The sequence below is a fragment of the Siniperca chuatsi genome, linkage group LG18 (assembly GCF_020085105.1).
Source record: "Siniperca chuatsi isolate FFG_IHB_CAS linkage group LG18, ASM2008510v1, whole genome shotgun sequence".
NCBI classification, from domain to species: Eukaryota; Metazoa; Chordata; class Actinopteri; order Centrarchiformes; family Sinipercidae; genus Siniperca; species Siniperca chuatsi.
Window position 1 is genome coordinate 22,840,163 of NC_058059.1, and position 23,879 is coordinate 22,864,041.

At 39.0% G+C, this 23,879-nt stretch overlaps 1 protein-coding gene across 18 annotated transcripts in view; it reads right to left on the bottom strand.

Moving 5' to 3' along the window:
- LOC122866084 (transcription factor 4-like) overlaps positions 1-23,879 on the bottom strand; it is a 267,666-nt gene that overhangs the window by 23,274 nt on the left and 220,513 nt on the right. For all 18 annotated transcript variants that reach the window (XM_044175260.1, XM_044175256.1, XM_044175250.1 and 15 more), the window contains 2 exons: positions 20,022-20,101; positions 18,373-18,582 (listed from right to left, as the gene is read on the bottom strand). In XM_044175260.1, coding sequence (XP_044031195.1) covers positions 18,373-18,582; positions 20,022-20,101 — 290 coding nt within the window. The remainder of the gene's footprint in view (positions 1-18,372; positions 18,583-20,021; positions 20,102-23,879) is intronic.

Here is a 23,879-nt window from a genome sequence, read left to right on the forward strand (position 1 = left end):
GTTTTTTTTACTCGAATGTGTCTTCTTGTTTTTCACTTGTGTTTTCAGGGAAATACTGTAAGGATGCGTGTGTGTGTGTGTGTGTGTGTGTGTGTGTGTGTGTGCTTGGCTGTGTCCTATCCATCTGTTTGCCACACACACACACACACACACACACACACACGAGCACAACTGACAATTATCTTAATGCCCATATGTTTAATTGTGGGATTTCTAATTCCCAGAGCACCGAGCAGCTTCCAGCAGGGACTCACTGTTTTGGCACGAGATGGGCTCTCTTTATGTGTGTGTGTGTGACGCCAGCTTTCTCGTGGCATCCTGTGGTTCAAAATAGTCTCTCTCTTTCACCCTCCTTTTCCTGAGCTTTTCACTTTGAACATATCAGCAGGACAGAGGCCTCATATGAATCATTATAGATATTTAGATCTGTATATTGCAAATGGTAAGGTGGTATATGTGTAAAGGTTTTGAACAATAGTAAACTGAATGGCAGTGTGGACACACTGTGGAGGGGCTTTAATAGTATGATAATCAGACTGAATTGCCATTTCATTTTAATGCATTATTCAGCCTGACATGCTCATGTAAGTTGTTTTCTGTTTGAGGGGGGGGGGGTTATTTTACCCTGACTAATTAGCAGCGTGTGACGAATCCATTCAGCTATTGTCATTTTTATTTCATTTTCAGTTGAAACAGAAGCTGTGGTAGTGGTTGCAAGGAGCACTTAACTCAGTGTTTGTCACATTAATCAAATACATGTCGATTTAAGAGTTATTAGTTCTGTAAATCATTTTACAACACCTGCACTGGCTCTGGCACAGTAAGACGACGTACTCATTCTTCAAAGAGTACCCCAGCGATTTAGCGTTGCACTCTTATAAAATTGTTGGACTTACAATGGACAGTTTTATTAAAATTGATGCAGCAGTACCAGTTATCTTCTTTTTTATTACATACATTCTTCTTCCTTGTCAAAACATTACCCGCAATGCAACTCAACTGCCGACAGTTCAGTCGGAGATTCAGGTGTAGCTGCTAGCCGCAGGCTACAGAGGTCTGGTACCTCTCCTCTTTCCAACTCCACACCCTCAGATTTGTAGCCTTCAGCCCCAACCGACGCTGACTCAAGTGACATCACTTGAGGCAACTGATCAGATTCAGATTTTCACATACACAGTAGTGATCCCCAAGACCTGTAAACAGACTCTGAGGAGTAAAATAGGTGGAGTTCCCCTTTAGTTCCGCCTACAAAGCTCTGATTGGCTTGACTGCCTTTCCAACCTAGGGAAACAGCTGCCAATAGAATAAAAGTTTCAGTGTCAGTTTGTGTTAATTTGATTATGCACAGCTTTATGTAGGAATATATACCATATGAGCACAGTACAAACTAAATATACTAAAGGTCTTTAAACTAGACTTTGATACAGGGCCCTTTAACAGGACAGGGCAACAATATCAGCTGGTATAGAACCTGCCTTAGTTGACATTGGTGCAAATTCCCTAACAAATTTGCAATTAATCAGGTTACTAAAACCAACGGGGGACTTTTAGGGCCCCTAGGAGTCTGGGGTCCTTGGGCAGTGTATGAGAATGGAGACGTTTATTGTCTCAAACTATGGTCATTTTTGGAGCAGATTATAACAGTAGATTACGCAGTAGAGGTGAAAGTCTTAATTTGGTGGTTTGTAAAAGCAGGGAGAATGAGATGGAAAACAGGGATAGTCAAGATGTCATCAGTCTGTTCTGTTCAACGGTGACGGCTAGAATGTGTGTGGACTTTCAAATTTATAGAGCTATGAAAAATTTAACTGATTTTATTATCCAACCGTGGTGTTGTTTCTGATATAGTCCGCTCTATTCTGGATGAAAACTCGATGCTCAGTGTTAGCTTTAGATGACATGTGAAGTGCGATGTACAGTTATTTTGTAAATGTCATTGAAATACATGATCACTATTGTCTTTTTGATGTATTGCATGATAACCATAGTGTAAATAAAGTTGTTTTGAAAATCCAATCCCTCTGTCTGTCTGCTAATCCAGCTGGCTGACAGTGAGGTCTTGCCCACCACATGCCAAACTCCCCTCTCGCCCCATGCAAATATCACAAAATGTCGACTGGCTTGTTTACATGCATTTGTGTTTCAAACTGAGCGTCCTCCGTCTATCCGTCCATACGTCTGTTTGCTCTCTTATTTATTATTTGCCTCTCGTTCTTCTATCTGTCTTTTCTTTCCGTTCTCTGCCTTTCATCACTGCCTGGATTCCCAAATGTAAAATGGCAGCAGAGAGGGAGACATAGAGGGTGGCGTACATTTTTAATGGAGGGCTTTTATATTTTAACGAGCCTTCCTTCTCTCTTGCTTAATTTAGTTCAATGAGGAGGGAAGATGAGGAGACAGACAGAGGAGAAAAATATAAATAAATCACACATAAACTGATCTGCTTCTGGTGTAGCTCAGACAGTCACCATGAACCACAGCCATGCCCACTTACCGAACATCCCTCAGGTTCAAGACATCTGATTGGATGACAGATAAACCTAATCATGCAGCCAATAAGAATATCGAAGCATCAGTGAAATGTTCAGATTTTTTGATGATATTATTGAGTAAAATTTGTTGATTTTGTCAGCCGTGACCATTACTGAAAGCAGTTGAAAGCTGCGGAAAAAGCTAGTAAGTAGATCTTGAGTTAAGATTATCTTGTCAAAGGATTCACATTTGTTCTGATTTTTGTCAGAGTTGCATTCAAGGTCACTCGGACATCTGTGATTTGATTTTTGACAGCTGGAAAGCATCACATTCATGAGACGTCTGAAAATCAAACCCAGACAACAAATAAGACGCACACATGGTCGCTGTGAAAAGTATGAAGTGAATATTGTTTGCTTGATTTAAAAAAAGTAGCTGTTAAGCAGCCAACTCTCAAACACCAGATGTCAGAATGTCCTTGAATGCACCAACAGGGAGAGTTTTCAAAACACTGATCTCAACTGTATTATCACATCACAACAACATAACAAAACAAAAAGTGTTTTGAAAACTCTCCCTGTTGGTGGGTTCAAGGACCCTCCAAAATCTGACAGTTGGTTGCTGAACACCAGCCTGACAAAATTCATGATTCTTTTCACAACATCCCGTCTGACATACAGTAGCTCATGATTTCTTTTCAGCAACCAATGCATACATTTTGGATGTCTGAGCTTTCTGAATGCAACACCAAGGAGCCTTTTAGCTTCTTGTAACATAATATGACGATAATGTAACTTTGACAAAACATGCAATTCAATATAGGCTATATTGACTCTTATGGTTTCACATCTCTGTAAGTTGATTTTAATAGAAATTAACTGAAACCAGAGGCTGCCTTGTAGTAAAGCAAATAAAATAAGCAAACAGTACAATTCCTCTACTTTGGTGTCAATATGATACCCAAGTTTCAGTACCACTACCAAAAAAGTAACTTAACGTAATATAAAAATTAAAAGTCATCTGGACAACAGTATAACTCAGTCAGGTCCTGGTCCAATGTTGGCAGTGAATCATAAATGAAGCAGAAGAACGAGCAACACATTTTGCATGTGTTTCATCAGGATTACTTGCGAAACGTCTTTCTCACTTTACCACTTGCAGAAAATGTTTGAAAATACCAGAAAGTTTTAAGGTGGTCCAGAGCTTTTTTTCCCTATTTTTTATTTATTTTTTTTTGGTGTGCAGCAAGCCCTTTCTTCATTTTTGACCCTGTTTCAATATATTAGTTTGGGGCAAAGAAGCACATTTTATGCCAAACTCAGTGTATCGGTAATAAATAAAGAACTCTCCCAAAACAAATCTTGTTTCCTGATTTAAATAAGAAAATATATTTTCAAACAATCAGTCAACAAGACTAAGAAACCGACCAGACATTTGTACAGTTTTCGTTACGCGATTCTATAGACACATTTTGTATGGTACTAAAAAACTATTAAGGCTTGATGCCCAGCCTAGGTTCAAATTTTTGTTCTAAAAGATACTTAAAACTTTTATTCGCAGATACTATCTAAATGCTATTCCAGTAAAGCAGATCGAAGTAAAACAAAGAAAGAGCCAGAGAAAGAGATAGAGGAGGAGGTGCTGAGTAGCTGTCATCTGCAATGTTGTTGATCAGTGGGAAGTGTGTTCATTTAAAATGTGTGTGTGTGCTGATTACACAGGAAGAAGGGAATTTCTGGGTCAAGAGATGACACACACACACACACACACACACACAGATTTGTCATGAAGTTGTAAACAGTAGGGACAAGTCTGTCTCTGCTGCTGCAGTCTGAGAGAAGAATAAACTCAACTCCGTAAATTGTAATATTTCACCTCGTATTAGATGGATTTCTGCAATTTCCGTTTGTCGTTTTCAATTATTGTCGCAGCCTGAAAAAACACACCTCTGCAGAGGAGGCGCAGACAAAAGGAGGAGATGTAAAATGAGGCAGGAAGTCCAGTTTGAAATTTTACCAGACACAAATACACCACACAGCATTTTTAGAACTCTTGAGATCTGATTTACCACAATGTCACTTACTACATGAAGAAGAAATCAGAATCTTTAAATGTAAAGTTTGTCCTGGTGGTGACACTAGAAGAAAGGTAATCAAAATTTCAAGGGTTCATCCTCAGGGGAGCAGGAATGTGATCAGGAAATTTCCTGAAAATAAGACCATTAGAGCTTGATATTTCCCTCGCATTCATGAAACACTTTGTCCTGAAGGTGGTGCTAGAGAGAAGGATTCCACAAAATCATTGGTAAAAATCCTCTGGGGAGCAGGCATATTCACAGTATTTACCACAGTGAGTTTTATTTATGTTACAGTTTCAGTTGAGTTGACATTTTTAAAGTTTAAAGTTAAAGTTCAAAATTACAAGAACACCTCAGTTTTATATTTTGTGAATGCAATGCATTTCTGTGGATGTGATATACTGTCCATTGGATATTTAAACTGCAAACAAACTGGAGTGGAGTCTACATTGGTCTAACCTTAACACACACACACATACTCACACACTCACTCACACACACACACACACACACACACACACACACACACACACGGTGGAACATTCTTCAAACTGTACAGTCTCTTCTCTGTGCAAACTGAACACTTGACAGAAAGCACCTGCTGTAGCAACGTCAGCACACAGACACACACACACACACACACACACACACACACACACACACACACAGAGCTCAGTGTTGAGGTTGGGCTTCCATGAGAGGAAAAGTACAGCAACATTTTCCAGTGGCGTGATATGTATGTATTTTTCTTTCCGTGTAATGAACAGAGTGAAGGACGACAGACTCTTCTGTTGAGAAAAATGTCAAGAAAAAAATGAGAAAAGAAACAGAGGAAAATGGAGGGAAGAGAAAGAAGGAAGCACTGGGAAATACGTAATTTGGAAAAATGTCGTTATGAGGTAAATAACTTCTGAGCAAATTGCATCTGGATGATTTGTAAACACTGAATGAAAAAGAAATGCTAATTTGTCATGTGGCCTTTGTACTTTGATACATGTGACAAATTAAAAATAAAATGTTAAACCACATAGGCCTATAGACAGCCAAATGTGGTATTTAAATACATATTTGCCAATGTCCCCACCTTGCATAAAATAATTAATCTTCATGTACATAATATTAAAATTTTTATGTTCAAATTTATGATTACTGTTTTGGCAAAAGCACTTTTTCATATTTTTTGACACGTTTTAAAAAATATTTTTACATTTTATATTCTGAAATGAATTACTTGACTAAGGTAATTTATTTTATAGTAGTTTGTCACATTTTATTTCTATACAGATGCACTGTTAAATATTCTTTAATAGCTGAATATGTTATATTTTTGTATTCTTTAATTATTTTCAAGTTATGGCACATCATTTTTTGTTCACTTTAATTATATTTTATACATTCAAATTATTTAGTAGTAGTATAGTGCATTAATTAATTAATTTATATTTTTGCTTTTTGTCACAGTTGGTTCTCCAAATAAACAGTGTTGAGAATTTTTTTTGCATTTTGTCGCTCAACCTGAGACTCAAAACCATGTTGTTTTAAGCAATTATCAGGTTGTTAAAGTTTATTTATCTAATTATGAACGCGGCGCTGCACACAAATGTCCAATGATCATAGCGTCTTTTCCTCGTAAATATTCATATCACACAACTTTTGAATACAAACAGTGAAGGCGGACCACACTGAAACAACATTATCATATTATGGCACTGTATATTAACACACAGTGCTGTAATTAATTTTTTCAGGAACATTTAAGTTGGAGATACAAAACAGCCCACATTTATCAAAGGAATGGTAACTATATATGAAGATTTTTAATAAAAAAAACTGAAATTAATGCTTTCGTGGTTTAATTTACAATGATGGTCATAATTTACGCATCTTTTTGTTTAGCATTACATCACTGAATAAATTAGCACAAAGACGTGAATAGACTGAACCTATCACACTGTATGCTGTATAACAAATAAATTCAATATATTTAAGAAATGCAAAGCAACAGGTAATGTGAGCCTGCTGTTTGTTTCCCACCTGTTTCCACCAGGTATTATGCTATACGGCCAGAAGTATGTGGACACCCGTGCATTACAGCCATATGTGATAACTCAACATGTCATTTCAAAACCATGGGCATTTATCTACTGCTATAGCAGCTTTCAATCTTTTAGGAGGTTTTTCCACAATATTTTGGGACCTGGCAGCAGGAATCTTTTGGAAGCACTCTATTGTCTAAAATATCACTGTATGCTGTAGCATTAAGATTTACCTCTTAACTTTACCACTGATGTCGCCCACACATCAACTTATAGGAGTAAATTTAGTGACAGAGAAAAGAGAGGAGATGTTATGAATATTAAAAGGCATTAGTGTGTTTTTCAGCAAAGCGATGCAGATTATGAACCACGTCACTTACTGTAACGCTGCTTAATGGAGAGAGAGACTCGTCTCTCCCTTAACCTTTCCCCTCGTTTTAGAGTCACCATAAAGCTGCGATGCAGTAAAATAACTAGCGTGACTTAAACACATCATCAGAGGCAGACAGCAGTACAGAAGTAGCAGACAACAGTTCAGTACAGTACATTAACAATAATTTTACATTTGGAACACAATTCACTTTTTTCCCCTTTCTCTTCTTTGTTTTGAAGAAAATTTTGTGCGTTTCTACTGTGGTTTGATTTTTTTTGAACAAGTGTTATACATATAAAAACTGACTGTAATGATTTGAGCATAAACAAAAAATAAACCTATTAGAAAAAAATTCAAATGTTGGAACATATGTGTTTATCTACTTTTGCATTAATGCGTTTATGTATTTGAGTGTGTGTATGATACATGTGTCTATGTATATGTCTCTCGCCCTCTCTCTCCCCCGCATCAGTCTACCACCTGTTTTCCCAGAGCTATTACCTCAGCCTACAGGCGTCTCTGCCTAACATTGCCAAACTACATACAGCTGTGTGTGTGTGGGTGTGTGGGTGTGTGTGTGTGAAAGAGAGAGACAGGGACACAAGACAGGAAAATGAAAACAAAAGTGACAGAAAATATGTAATAAAGTAAATATGTAATAAAATGTGTCAGTAAGAGAGAAAATGTGTGTGTGTGTGAGAGAGAGAGAGAGAGAGAGAGAGAGAGAGAGCATAAAAACACAACAAAAAAGAGAATTGTCACATCTGCAAGGGAACATGGAAAAGAAAAGAAACAAGAGGTAAGAACATAAAGAAAGAAAGAACAGTGAAAGAAGTACAGGAAAGTTACAGAAATAGAGACTGGAAAAAGAAAAAGAAGTAAATGGGGACTGGAAAAGGAAGACAGGAAAGTGAACAAAGATAAAAATGACAAAAACAGAGGAGGGAGAGGGAAAGATAGTAGTGAAAGACAGCAAAGAGGGGTTGGGGGATGATGATAAAAAGAAAGAAAGAAAGAAACAGACATGAGTAAGAGAGACACTGGTAGAGAGAGAGAATGTATGCATGAGAAAAACTGGAAAAAGTCTCAGTGCAAACACAATGGCTTCATTTTAGAGATGACATCACTCCTTCCTCTCACTTTATTATTTCCATTTTCCACTCATTTCTTTTTTTTTTCAGTATTTCTATTGAGTTTCTTTCTTTTCTTTTGGTTCAAACTTCCTGTTGACACTGTACACACTGTGTGTGTTTGTGTGAAATACAAAGTACATACATGCTACACAGAGTATACCTGGGCCTGGGAACCAAACCTCACTACTTTGAATTGTATTGAAATGTGTTCACAAAGTCGAAAATTGAAAACTGTATTAAAAATGGTCACTGAATGTCAGAATGTCAGATTCATAATGTTGTTCATAAACTTATTCTTTAATCAGACATTAACTGATTTAAATCAAGGTTTTGTCCATTTCCCATTGAACCATAACAACAATCTTTCCCTAACCTTAACCAAGTGCTTTAGCTGCCTTACCATAAATATGTCTTAACCATAGTTTATTTGCTATAACCACAATGTTAACTACATTGTAGTTCCCATGTGCATATCTTAGAAAGAATTTTTAAAGTGTTAACAATGCAAACAAAAAAACATTGTAAAGAAAACAATCTAATATTGTTTTTTTTCCGGTGATAGGGTTGAGAAGAAATTATAGTTTTGTGTCTATATATTATAGTTTATATATTTAGGAGATCACTAAAAGAAAACTTTGAAATGGGATTTTATGGTGAGGAGAAACACTTCTGGAACCAGCAGCTCCTCCAATTAAACTACTCAAGAGGTGAGTCCCCATAATGTAGTGGGCTGTCAGGTTTGGGTCCACCCAATGTGATATTAACCAGCACATGTGCTTGTCCAGTGTGTGTGTGTGTGTGTGTGTGTGTGTGTGTAGTTATAGGGTATTTTCATAGTAGGGGGGGTAGCCATGCTGTGAATGGTGTGACTGTTTTTCTACTGCACCGCACAGCAAGGTAACGTTGTTAACCTTGTAAGGTAATGTTTACCTTGATGACGTGTTGGAGGTGTGCTGGTCACAAACTACAGTAAGAGCCTGTCGCCTGCAGCCCTTTTCATCTTACTGTGACTGTTTCTGTTTGTACTATTCCTCCCTGCAATATTTAAAACTGATCCGCTGACCAATTAGCGCAGAATATGTCCCTATCTGGTTATTCAGAATGGCACTGCTAATGAAGCTCTGCTAACTTGGTGACAGACACATTGCATCATATCTTCGTCACAATAACAGCATCCCGCCGGTTCTCCAGTGGAAAGCTTTTAATGTGAAGCAGCAACAGCAGGAAAGATTTGGTTTGTATCAGCAGTGACCTAACACAGTTCTAATAAGGCTGAAAGTGATCAGTTTCACAGCACAGGTACACATGAGTTTAGCCGCTGAGGACACAGCTAAGAGAAGGAGACTGTCACGGATTGGCTGTGGTCGGCCCTGCTACCAAGCAGGACCACAACAGTGTGGCTCGGCGCAGCCACCCCCTGCTGTGAGGCTGTCGTGGATGCCCATGTCATTAGAGTTTAGCTTGGCATGACATGGCGCGGCTAAAGAGGACCCGGGCCCACAGAAAAACCTTTTATAGAGCTGCTGTGTTTCAGTCTTAATGAGTCTGTTTTTCTATTAGCCAATAATCCAGAGCCTGAATAAACACACACGGGTAACTAATGACAACACAAGGAGCAATTTGTGAGCTTCTGTGTGGATGTGTTTTTAAAGAATCCATAAGTAAACAGTGTTTGCACTGGTTGCATACGTATAAAAACAAGGCAGAAATGCATTTGGAATAATTTCAAGATTAAATTGAAAAGTAGTTCGTAGTTCATATTACCTTTAACAAGAAGTTAACTTTTTATGTTTCCTTGGGCTAAACTGCATGTCACTTCATAAAGCTAAATGCCAAATTAGTCTCTGGGGATGTCCAAAGAGGAGAAAAGTGTTTAAAAGCACCTCTGAATGAAACTGAAAAGGAGTTTGCAAGTATTTCACTTAAACTTTCTTTACCACAAACTTAAAATTACATCATGAATCCAAAAACACTGTTATCTGTTCTCTTCTTTCCACTTTTGTCAAATCTGTGTTAGAAAGTGTTAAATCATCTCAACACATGTTTCTTAATAATTTATTGATAAAACCAAACAGGGATTTCTTTATGTACACAGTTTGAAAAGCATAAATGTGTTCTATCAAGCTTTTATCAAACTTACAGCAAAGTAAAAAATTGTGAAAAAAGTGTTTTTAGTGATGGTATTTAGATGCCTTAGTGCTATTTCCTTTAGTGTAACGTTCAAATCACTCAAATCAGAACACCAAACCGTATTTTCTTTTCTTCCTTTTTATACCGTCTTAACAAGCAGATACGTCTTATCAATCGACTCAAATTCAACAAAATCGTAAAAGGTAGAAATAAATTATTTCTCTTATTTCTCTAGACCAACATTTAAATCATTTCGTAAAACTAAACATTTGTATGTTGTCTCTTTCCTCCACAAATATCTTCCCAAAAATGTTATGTCTTTGAAATGTCCTAATATCTTAAGTTTCTGAATGGTTAAGATTCTGAACCGAATTCTTCTTTCTTCACTTTAATTACTTATCTTTAAGCTGCATTAATCAGTATTTTTGGCCTTCTGGCTGCAAGGCTCCACAACAAGCTAAACACACACATTAGACATATTATCACCCTATAAAGTTGATATGGCTAAAATGTTAGCAAATAAACACAAAGCAACATCATCATCCCATTGTATATGTGTCCACCTGATGAATTTAAGTCCAATATTTACTGTCCCTGTAGCTCTGGTTTGGTCTCCACCAACTTCCAAAAAAAACCTGTCCCTTTAGCTGCTAGATGTTCCACTTTCTTGACCAGCTAGTTGCTAATTTTGTCTGTCGGCCATTTGGTGCTGGTCAAGTAGAGTACAGTGGGTTTATCAGAACTTGTTTGCTGAAAACAGTTGCCTTATGCTGCCGGAAACAACATTAATGAGAGTGGTGAGATTGAACCATTCATTTCTGTGGGTTCAGAACTATGAGTCACACCATTCACATTACAGTTCCTTCTTTGTTGATATAAAATGAGTGCATCTCTAAGGTTGAAGAAGCAGGAAATACAACAAAAATACACACATAAGAGGGGAGATAGACAAAGGTGAGAGGGAAAGATGTAGACAGAGAGAGAGAGAGAAAGAGAGAGAGACAGATGGACAGATATGCGTGAGAAGAAGATAATCTCTGTGGGAGCCAGCCAGCGCACACACACACACACACACACACACACACACACACACACACCCCTACCACAGGTGCTCTCCATTTAGAAAACACCACTTCAAAGTAAATACTTTAACAAAGACCAGAGAGAAATGGACAAAGCTCCTGAACTACTGTAGTGAGAACGGTGTAAAGCTGCTGCTAGCGTCCCCTAGAGGCTGCAGTGTTCATTACCGCCACAATACAAAACTGTTGGACAGAACAAAAGTCAACATGTCCCTTCAGAAACCTGATGGATGACGCGGCAGAAGCTGTGGCCAAGATTTTGTACAGAGAGAGAGAGGTGTTGAAGAGGTTGTGATGGTCTACAGAGTGTCTTGTGTGTTAGTTTGCATGAACATCTGGTGTGTGTGTGTCTACATGTGAATATGCACAAACACTAAGCACAAATATACAAAGTAGGTCTGACTGAATATGTTCGGGCATCTGAATGTGTTTATGCTGGCTGTGTTTTATAATGCTCTCTCCCGCTCTCTGATTGGAAGGAGTGCGCGTGCTGAGTGGTGTGTGAGTGTTTTTCTATCTTTATCTTTATCTGTAAATGATGTAAATAGTGTGTAGTTGTAGGTTTGTTAGGCGTTGGTGTGTATATGGGGTGGTTTTAGGAGCGGTTTGTGTGCATTTTTGTGTGGTTGGCCAGCGTTTCGCTAGTCGGCAATGGTCAGTATGGAGTTCATCAGACTCACTAGGAAACATGGCTTTAAGATATCGCCTAGTTTTCCTTGCACAGCGGAGGATTGTAGTTTGGCTGTAGGAGAAGTTGTGGGTCACAGCAGCATTAAATCTGCTGCTAGAATAAACGGATCAGTGGTGTTTTTTGCTGATGATGTTGAAAACGCGAACAAAGTAGGTGAAGTGGGCGTTGTTATTAATTGTCGTCAATTTTATTTATATAGCGCCAATTCATCACAGAAGTGATCTCATTGCACTTTTCTTATAGAGCAGGTCTAGACCGTACTCTTTATAATATTATTTACGGAGACCCAACAAATCCCACCATGAGCAAGCATTTATTCGTGATGTTGTGATTTACAATGGTTTAAGGGGGCACCCACTTGTGTAGGTGTGATCAACTGATTATGGCCATCAGAATCAGAAGATAATTATAAATAACTTTAATGAATAAAGTCCTCTGGGGCACCACTCTTCTTGAAGAAGAGACATGATAGCCTAATTAATTGATTGAGTCTCATAAAATACACTAAACTATCAATTTGGGACTCAGATTAATAATTAAATTAATAACTATAACCATAATTACCATTAATAGCTAGTAGGTTGAAGGATTTTCATTTCAAGGAGTTCAACATAGCAGAGGCTGGCAAATTACTCACTCTTGTGCAACATTAAGGAAAGCATTAAGCATTTATTTAACACATAAACAAAGCAAAAACACACAATATGACTAACTCTAAATACTAAACTACAGAACAAAGGTTGTGTGTATGTATGGGTGTGTGTGTGTGTGTGTGTGTGTGTGTCCGTGCGCAGGTCTGGGTGCGTGGCAAAAGGAATGTGTGTGTTTCTTTTTTCTGCCTCTGTATGTCTCGCGTGCATGAGCATCAACCCACGTGGTCAGAAACAAAGAAACATGTGAAGCGGCAGCTTTACAGTTACTCTCCACCGGGTGTGGTTGTGTTTGAGTCAAATTGGGCGTATGTGTATGATCTATTTAGGATAACGGTGCCAAGTTAAAAGGAGATAGTTAGAATGCAGTGTGTATGCAGTGTGCTGTGTCCGCTTGCAGAGGTTGGAGGAAGCCGGGTGCTCCGTCTGTGGTTGTCCTTACAGAGTTTGCGCTAAATTTTGTTGCAGAGATCTTCGAGGCCTTTGCAGCACTCTGGTAGATCAGGAGACTTTGGTTCTTCTGCGTGTTTCTGCTCCGAGCAGATTATACAGCGAAGCCAGGAGGAGAGAGTTCAGGTGGGTGTCTGCTGGTGAGCAGACAGCTGAGAGGGGGCCAGCCATGGCTGTCCGCCGCAGTGAAAGATTCCAGGAGAAAGAGAGCGAACAAAGCATCGCTGAACTTTTTATTGACCTGGTGACATCTGGGTCACAGGTCAGACTGGCCAATGCTGCGTTTGTTGGCTCTCAGGATTGTGGGAAAAAAGAGAATGCAGTCTCCTAATGAAAGTTCAGTTATCAATCACCCAAATGAATGAATTCATCTGTGTAATCCCAACAATGATGAGTTTCTGATACGAGAACTGTCAAGACATAGAAAAGTCGTTTTGTCGATCAGGAAACTGCCGTCTGGCTGCAAGATTGCCGCTGTTGAAACATGTAGTTTCACACAGACGGCAGGTGTATATGATCTTGAATAGGAAAGACGAAGAACTGAATCTGGTGTTTAATTTGAAGGTTGATGACTTTGATTATATGTTTTTTGTAAACTCTGGGAAGTGTTTTGGCTGTGGAGGGAAGGGTCATTTGGTTCGGGCATGTCCAGAGAACCGCTTCTCTGCTGACAAACCACAGAATGAAGCCGTGAGAGGAAATACACAGAATAAAAGCAGGCAGAGCAGTGAAGAGATGACAGAAAAGGAACAGAGACTAGAGATTACTGAGAAAACAGAAACACACAAACAGAGTGAAATGTCTGATAAGAAGAATTTTGAAAAACAGGCAGAAGGAGAACAGGCAGTAACACCAAGGACTAAAGCTGCTGAAGGTGTAGTGTTGAACAGCGATGCGGATTTGATGGAGGAAGAATATACCTGCAAGGTTCCTGTACTGAAGAGAACGCAGGCAGTTAATACGAGTGGCTCTCAAGCCAAAAAAGGACCAATAACAAGGGGGAGACTGGGAGCAGAAGAAGCTAAGTTAATAGAGGAGGAGATGGAGAAGGAAGAAGAGAAGGAGGAGGAGGAAGAGGAGGTCTGGGCTGTAGACTATGACATAAGACAGATGAAGAGATTCTTGCAACAGACAAAAAAATATGAAAAATGTTAAGATTGAGGATTATTTTGTAGATGAAGAGCTGTTCATAAATTCTGTTAAAACCCAGATGATAAACAAAGAAGAGGGGGGCTACACTGATCAACAGATCTACAGGTTAAAGAAACTAGTCCTGAGAATCAAACAAGAACTACACCTTGAAGAGTCAGCTGCAGTGTAAAACAGATTATCTCCCATCCTGTTTAATGTTGTTTTTTTCTTATGTGCTTTTTCTCACATCAGTCTCAATGAGTGATTTCAAAGTCTCTACACTCAATTTAAATGGAGCGAGAGATGTGAGAAAGAGAGCATGTCTTTTTGAACTTGTAAAGCTAAAGTACATTAACGTCATGTTTGTCCAGGAAACGCATAGAGACAGTATGAATGAGACTGACTGGAAGAAGGAGTGGGATGGTGAAGTTATTCTGAGCCATTTAAATAAAGCCAGTGGAGGAGTGGCATTCCTTTTTTCTAAAAACTTTCTACCACAATCCTATGTGGTAGAAGAAACAGTGAAAGGTAGATTGATGGTAGTTAGAGCTAAATATGAGTTTTTTACTTTGGTTTTTGTACATGTATATGCTCCAAATGTAGGCCCTGACAGAGTTCAGTTTTTAATTGACCTCTGTGTGGTTTTAGGTCAGTGTAGGTCAGTGTGGGTTTTTATTTCTGGGTGGAGATTTTAACTGGACAGAAAATGATCAGGTAGACAGAAATCACATTCATCACACACAAGCAGCTGACAGAAACTCATAGTTTAACTGATGTATGGAGGGAGATGCATGAGGAAGACAGACAGTATAGCTTATTGGTATTTTAACACTGCTCTGTTAGTAGACGCACATTTTCAGGAAATGTTTAGAAAGAAAACTTTTAAAACTAGGAAAAGTTAGTTTACATCTTTGAAACAGCGGTGGGATTGTGGGAAGGTAGAGATTAAGCAGCTTTGTCAACAGTATACTCTCAGTGTCTCTTGTGACATTATGAGGGATCAAGAGATTGAAATAGTGGAACTGCAGAGTTCTGCAGAGTCCACAGGAAATCCAGGCTGTTTTGAAGACCTCAAATTCAAAAAAGCCTTGCTGGCTGACTTGCTGGGCTCTAAAGCACAGGGGGCGTTGGTCCGGTCTCATTTTCAGAGTGCTGCTCTGATGGACTCATCTCTGTGATTGACTACAGGACAGCTCGTCCAGTCTCTCTGCTGTGTGCAGATTACAAACTTCTCTCCAGAGTCCTATCCAATAGACTGAAGAAGGTGATGGACCAGGTCATCCACCGGACACAAACCTACTGTGTGTCCGGCAGGTCCATTGTTGAGAATGTGTCACTAATTCGGGATGTTTTGGAAGTCTTGGGTTCATTGGGTTTGGATGCTGGTCTGGTTTCTTTGGACCAAAAAAAGGCGTTTGACCGGGTTGAGCACCATTACCTTTGGAGAGGTTTAGAAAGGTTCGGCCTTAGCCCTGGACTTATCGCTAAGATTAAGGTTCTGTACGAAGATATTGCGAGTGTACTGAAAATGAATGGTGTTTTGTGTAAACCTTTCAGAGCATCTTGAGATATAAGACAAGGTTGCTCAATGTCTGGTATGCTCTATGGACTTTCAATTGAACCCATGTTGCACAATTTCCGCTCTCATATTGATGGTCTGTTTTTATCTGATTTTAACACGTGTTGTTATATCTGCATACACAGACGATATTGTTGTCATGTAAAACATCAAGATGATGTAAATTTAGTTGGAGATATTGTAAAAGGATTTGGAGAAATCTCTGCTGCTAAAGTAAATTGGGCAAAAAGTGAAGCTTTGGCAATTGGAAGGTGGTCTGCAGGTTTCCCTCAGCTGCCAGGCGGGCTAATACGGAAGAAGGGGGGTTTCAAGTACCAATGTTTTTAGGAGATGACCAGAGTGTTTGGAAAAACTGGAAGGGGGTGGTAGAAAAGGTGGAGGGGAGGTTAACCAAGTGGAGGTGGCTGCTGCCACAAATATCTTACAGAGGAAGAGTTTTAATGATTAATAACTTGGCGGCCTCCACTCTCTGGCACTAGCTGACATGTATGGAACCCCCAGCTGGATTGCTAAAAAAAGTGTAATCTATTCTGATGGACTTTTTTGGGGATAAACTTCATTGGGTACCACAGAGTGTACTAGAGTACTATACCTACCAAAAGAGGAGGGAGGGCAGGGTTTAGTGCACCTAGAATTTAGGGTAGCAGCTTTTAGAATACAGTTCATACAGCGTTACCTCACAGGGACTGATAATGTGTTGTGGAGACCTCTCATGAGCACTATTTTAAAGAAGATACAGGGCCTAGGTTTGGATGCCTCTTTGACATGCTGCAGGACTATGCCATGGGGACTGAGACTCCTGATAATGGAGATCCTTTCCCCGAGTTACTGGACTAAAGAGACTCTTGCTGGTCTCTAATTCAGCTGCTAAAATGGACCTTTACATGTTAAATGGGAAAGTCTTGTACAAGTGTTGTGTTGCAGCCTTGAATAAGAGAATGCTGAATGGGAGAAAGGACACTGTATGGAGGACAAAGTTGTGGCAGATGAGTGTAGGCCAGTGGGGAGGGTGCTTTATAAAGCCCCACTGAACAAAAGGTCAGGTGACCTGCAGTGGAGACCTCAACGCTCATTTCCTCTTCTCTCCTCTTTTATGTCCTCTAACCTTATTCTCCTTTCCTCAGCTCTGCTCTTCACAATTCAATTCTGTTAAATGTTATTTATAGATTCATAACAGAAGTTATCTCATTGCATGTTTCCTATAGAGCAGGTCTAGACTGTACTCTTTATAATATTATTTACAGAGACCCAACGATTCCCACCATGAGCAAGCACTTGGCGACAGTGGCAAGGAAAAAGGCTCAGGGTGGGAGGCCATCTGCCTTGACCGGTTGGGTTAAGAGAGAAAGAGAGGGGGGGGGAGAGGGAGAGGGAAAGGGAAAGAGAAAGAGAGAAAGAGAGGGAGATCCTCCTCTTACTCCTCTGCTCCTCCTTTTTCACATTATCTGTTTTGACCTCTATCAATACAATACAGTACCTAAACATTTGTTTGACTATGCGTGTGTGACCAGTGACTGGTTTTTCAGTGACTCCCCACTTCATGTTTTTCAGCTGTGTGAAGGCATAAGTCAAGTCTAATTTGTCAATTTAAATCCATTTTCCTTTAAGATGATTAAATATTTTTTTCCCAAGACATATAAACTTGTCAAGCAACACATGCAATATTATTAAACTTTTTTCAATGTAACTGGCCTTGATTTTCCTTTGTAAGATATTCAATATATTTTTCAGTTACAGCCTTCCAGGTGAAGCTCCTCATCATAACAGAAAATTAAGAACTCCTGTCTTTTTAACTCCTACATTGAGTTGAATTAAAAGACAAATAACCTAGGTTCAAGAACCCTTATCTTGATCTTCATCTTTTATTAGCTTTATGGTCTGATAGTGTTTTGTAGTGGCCAGATATTTGTGATTCTTTTAGGAATTTATTTATTTTTGTTTACATCATTGACATTTTTTTGACACCAGCCAATCTCTCTAGATTACTGAATATTTTGAAGAATGGGATTATTTGCAGTATATGTAACAAAAATGTCTACAACAAATCATTTCATTTAATAGTGAGTGGATTTATCTTCTTATTATTAACGAACCACATAAATAATCTTGCATACAAGTAAATAATTCTTGAAATAAAATATTCCTGTCATTTTATATATTGTGTATCCTGCCTCTTTTTATATATTGTTGCCAGCCAGACTAACTTTTAAAAATATTTTAAGACTGAATATGAGTCCTGATGACTTATTGAGGTTGACATATTTGAAATAAATGTTTTAACAAACAGCTCAATATAAAGAGACTTTAGACATTCAGCGCTACAATATCCTAACAGTAAATTTAGATTCTTCCGAGTAAAAGGCTTAGATTAGATTCTTTTTCAATGCTTCAGAATTTGTTTGGTACTCTATCAGCTTAAAATGTGCATGGTCCTACTTTTAAAAAAGCCATATCAACACCGAGGACCATATTTAGTGGAATTAATGGGATTTCTGTGCTGCTCCTCCTACCCATGGCATCACCCTCACACTCATTACCACAGTATAAAAACATGCTCTCAGGTCCTACCATGAGGGAGTGTCTGTTGGCCGACAGCAGTCCCGTCCCGTAACCACTGCCCAGAGAACCCATAGCGCCATTGTGCGAATGTGAGGCCCCAATGAGGCTGTGCATGTCACCGTGCCCGCTGGTCATACCCGTTGACGGTCCCACTGCGTGGCTCCGCAGTACGTGGATGGCATCGTCCAAACGCTCAAGACGGTCCTCAATGCGACTTTGCTGCACAACGAAGGGACACAGAAAGGGATGAAAAACCTGCTGAGGTTTTCTGTATTCTGTAAACTGACACATCGAGGACTCTTAACATTCATTCTGAGGTGTAGTTTGGATGAAACAGAAAAGTTGGTTGTCCATCTGTAACATCCTGATCTGTGATTTATTAGAAGCTTCAGAAAGATTATACAGATTATGAGTAATGTCACTGGGTCTTTACCTGCATTAAATAACCTAAGTCAGCCAAAATACAGAGGACAGGTGACAGAGACTCAGTAATGAGTTACCACAGGTTCATGTGAACATGAATATATTTTTCTTATTGTCAATAAATCCCATGAAAAGACCAAAACCAACAATGACTGTATCCTACCAACAGGTATTGAGTGTGTATCCAAAGCCTATATCTTATTCCTCTGTGCCACAGAGCACAATTGTTGTCCAAAAACTATTAAAAACACATCACTGAGTTGCATTGGGTGACATGCTCCTTCATTACCATGAACACACACATTGTAGTTTATTTTGACTCCATCCCACATCCCCATGCTGCTGTAAATACTAACTAGAGCACCAAATGTGTATTCATCCACTGCTGAAAATAGTCCCATGAAATGCACAAATTCCTCCTATCTGAGAAACGTTTGCTAAAAACGACATCACTTTGCTATTTTAAGAAATTATTGAGCCTTTAAAAAAATTAGACTATATATTTGTGAGCTGTTTATAAAGATTTACGTCTTCAATAGGAATCAATGGGCTTGGGGCTGAATTCCACAGACATGTGTAAGTGTTGAGAGATGGAATAATACATTGTTGTTCAAGGTCTTTTCATGGAATTTGTTGACAGTAAGATAAATATTGTCAGCATTATCTTTTAACTTCAGTAAGACTTCAACATAATGTTGGCATAAAGAGCTCTTTGTCACTAAACTGTCAACCAGGTGAGGCAACATGATGCAGGAACACTGTGAATCGGCTGTGTAAAAATAAATGTAAATTCAGTAATGTTTTCACTCAAAGTGAACAGTCTGAGACTGCTGTTATGCAGAAAACTGTTTTGTGTTTACTTCTCGTCTCTACTTCAGTAGAAAAGAGAAACTAAAAGTAAAGCAACTAAAGCAAATTAAAGTAAACACCTGGTGAATCTCCATGCAGATAGTTTTGGTTTAATTTGTCCAAGTTTTCAGATTCAATATTTTCAAATGCTTGAAGAACCATAAACAAACATATTAATCTCCACAGTATTGTGATGGCGGCACAAGTTTCAGTATAAGAGATCTCAAAACCCCGGCAAGCAAAACAAACCCCAATGTAATCTGTTATCTGCAATGTGTAAATTGGAGAAAGTGTGAAGATATAGTTTTCGGTGAACTGACCCTTTAAAAACAATATTTATTTTAGACATGTACAAAATGTGGTTGTGTGTGTGGGTGTGTGCATACCAGAGAGTGCAGTGGAGCCTCATAGTTTGGCGATGACGCTCCCTGTCCGCCGTTCCTCGACCAGACAGCTGAACTGGCAGCTAGGAGAGAGGAGACAAGGAGACATCATCAGGAGACGGGATGGGAAACAAGAGGATGTCAGTGGGAGATTAAAAGCAAGACGTACGACACGATTCAGAGAACTGGGAGATATAAGCACGAGATCTTGTTGAGTTGGAAAAATAACTGGGATTAATGTTTTTTTTGTGTGTTTTTGTTTAGTTTAGTTCAAACTGACATCCCTTCATCTGCCGACTTGTCCAGGGCGTAACCCGCCTCTCACCCAAAGCATGCTGGGATAGGCCTCCAGCCCCCTGCGACCCTGCACAGGATAAGTGTGTACAGAAAATAGATGAATGTCTGTGTGTGGATTAGTGCCAAAACCTCCTCTCCTTTCATATGTCGAAGAAAGAAACCACTCGATGTACAGCGCCAAACGGCAGACAAAACATCTTTACACACGAGGAGTCTCTCATTGTATCCTCTCGTGGTGCTCGGATATAATAAACACAGAGATGAAGAAGAAAAGACAAAAACAAACCAACTCATATCTCATAGCAGAAATGCTAATATCAGGCTTTTGTCTTTGAAAAGGTACAAGTGGTTGATTAGCATGGGCCCTCTGCAGAATAAACAAGCTTTGTGTCCCTGCTCGCTTCTGCTTTTGTGTTCGTTGTCACTCGTTCAAGGGTTGTATCTGAATCGACAGGTATCATTAGCTGATAGACAGAGGAGAGACAGCGACTTGTGTGAATTTACATTGATATGAGGCTCTGAGTGACGACAGCTGGTATTAAAGGCCTGCATGGGCCAAAAACAATTTTTCAGCCCGAGCTTGACCACGGCCAATCATGCCCACAAATATTAATACTGACTGTCCATTACAGAGAAGCATAAGCATGCAGTAGAGAATATAGCCAAGCTACGTTATCCAGCAGCAAACAAGTAAATAAAGGCTTGCAGACCTCTAGCTGGTATATGGAGGCTTTTCAACAGCGTTTGGGTTTCACAAGTGAGACAAGCTAATAGATGATTTGTCTTTGGCTGAGGTAGATTTTATTCATTTTATTCTAAAAAGAAGAAATCATTAAGTGATACCTGCCAGGCTTTGTAATGACCATTTGACACAGAATTTTGGAGGCGCTAGTTCATATCCAGCAGCTTTCTAACTAAACTAGACCACATGAAGTGTTGCTTCCTTCTGCTGCTTGCTGGAGCAGGAAATGGGTTGGTTTTGCCCATCTCTTACAATAACTACATGATGAGTAATTACAAAGTGGCAGTACAAACTAATAAGCAACGGTACTCAACTGGACAGATATCTAACATGCTGGTTCTCTGTACCTATGACCACTGGCCCAATTCAAGCAGTGAGTTCACCCTTATCACTAAAAACATATTTTGCCGCTTACCCCAGTTGTATCTGCATGCAGATATTTTTGGTTTTATGTGTCCAGGTTTTGAGGGTATCTATCTCTGAATTCTCTGTGGTTAATTACAGCATCGGGGTGGTGAATGGAAGTTATAGATACCCTGTATTTAGTTTGTGGTGCTCAAAGCATTGAAAAAATGATATTTGAAAAACTCAAAAGCAACACATTTCCAAATCAGTGTCCCTGTTACTTTGGGTTAATCCTCAAACACACTGAAGTGTTTATTGGAACTACTTTCCACCAAAGAAATAGTACCTATTAACACTGCCTGCAGTGTGTTCTGTAGATCATCCAGAGTAACTGGGTTTCAGCAAAGAGATGTTGTTGTTCAGCTTCTATGCTGCGAGTGCCACAAGTGAAAATCCTTTAACCTCCATTGTATTGGTGTAGAAACAGAACTCTCAGAAAGTAGACATCTTAAAACCTGGACAAATAAAACCAAAACTATCTGCATGGATAGAGAACTATACTATAGAGAAAATAAGTTGTAAAGGCCTGGTTACATCAGAAAGTGGCACATTGCATTTAACCTGCACACCTTTGTGAAATATTTGGTTCTGGAAGCTTGACGACATACTGACTACTCGCAGGGTTAGTTGGTAAACTACTTTAGCTGGCGAGCAAACCACTAATATGCTAGCCTGCCATGAACATGATAGTGCGAGTCAGTCACAATAGACTTCCGAGCTTCGTTTTATTTTCTCTGTACTGCGCTGTTTACTCGCCCCTGATATTTTGTTCTCAGGATCATTTCATTCATGAATTGATTTTGCCACAATTTTTTTTTAAATGTTGGTGCGACCGAGCCTTACGTCCACAACAGCTCACAGCAAATGTAAATTGCTAATGATTTCTAATGCTAACAATATTTATATGTTGTTGCATCCTCACAGAGACAGACTATATTTTACAGTTTTTACTACAACTGAATAGTTTGGCAATCAGTCAATCAAGGATCAACTTTCAACTCATACCTACATTCTGAACCAATCAGCAAACATTTAAATGATGATGATTAACATGACTCGAAACTCATGAACCTCATTAAGGTGTTACATTATGTATGATAGCCCATTTCTCTCCTCAAATTTATTCAAAAACTTAAGACTATAAAAAAAGCTCCACCAATTATTTTGTTGGATAGTTCAGGAGAAAACTGATGTTTTCAAAAAATAGCTGCCACGTTTTTCCCAGTTTGAAAACCACAAGCAAAAAGAGCATTGAGTGTCATCCAGTTAGGTGAAGGAAGTGTTCATGTTGATGTCTGATAGTTAAGTTTTAATCCCAACTAGCTGGAACCTGCCAAAGTACGTATAGTACCCAGTTAGCACTTGATCTCTTACTTTTTCTCCTTTCTCATGTTGTCTTCTCTTTCCTCTTGTTTTCCTTTTTCTGCTCCTCTCTCTTGTTTTCCTCACTTGTTTCCTTTTCATTCATCTTTTTTCTCCCTTCTTGTGTTCCTCCTATTATTGCCTCCTTTTTCCTACTCTTCTCTCCCTTTTGTTTCCTCTCCTTTCCTTTATTCTCTTCTTTTCTTATTCCTCTATCTCCTCCTTTATACTCTTTTCTTACCGCTCCATTCTTGTTTTCCTCCTCCGACCTCTCCTCTCTGCCCTCACCACTGATCTCTCCCTTGTAACTCTGATCTCATCTCATTAGCTTGCGTTACTCTTTTTTAATTGTCTTCCCATTTTGTCTCACAGTCTTTTCTCTCCCCTCTCCTTTATTCATATTACATGCTCATTTCCATATGCTAATTAATGAATAATCACCTGGGTACATTCATGTGCAAATACAAATATATGTATTAAACGGCAGGGTAAATTATTCCAACACTGTAAAACACCCTTGCAGAATTAGCCTTGGATATCAATTTGCATGTAGTTTGCTCTAATAGGCTTCATTTCTAATTTGTAAAAAGTGGAGTAACTCTGACACAATGATAAACACCAATTATGGTTTAGCAGCTAATATCCCAGGCAGCTATAATAGCAAGGAGGAGGAGAAGGAAGAGGGGAGGGGTGTTTGCAGAGCCAGTAGGTTTGTGAACGATTTGTCGAAGTGGTGCTCGTAATTAAAGCTATCAGTCACAAGACGCGGCACAGAAATATCAAATAGTGTGTGTAGCAGCGACAATTAGAGACAAATTCGACACAACTATTATTAGGAAAAGTAATTTTTCACTTTAAGGAGCAGGGAGAGTTTACAACATCAGTCGGGAGGAGGAGTAATTGGTGGAAATAAGAGGAGGAGGGGTACGGAGAGAAGAAACAGCTATTATTAATGTGTTGTTATGGTCTTATTTTATGCCAAGAGATTGCATTTACATAGCAGAATTCCCTTTAAATTATAATATAAAAATGTATAGCTTTAGTTAAATGTGTTG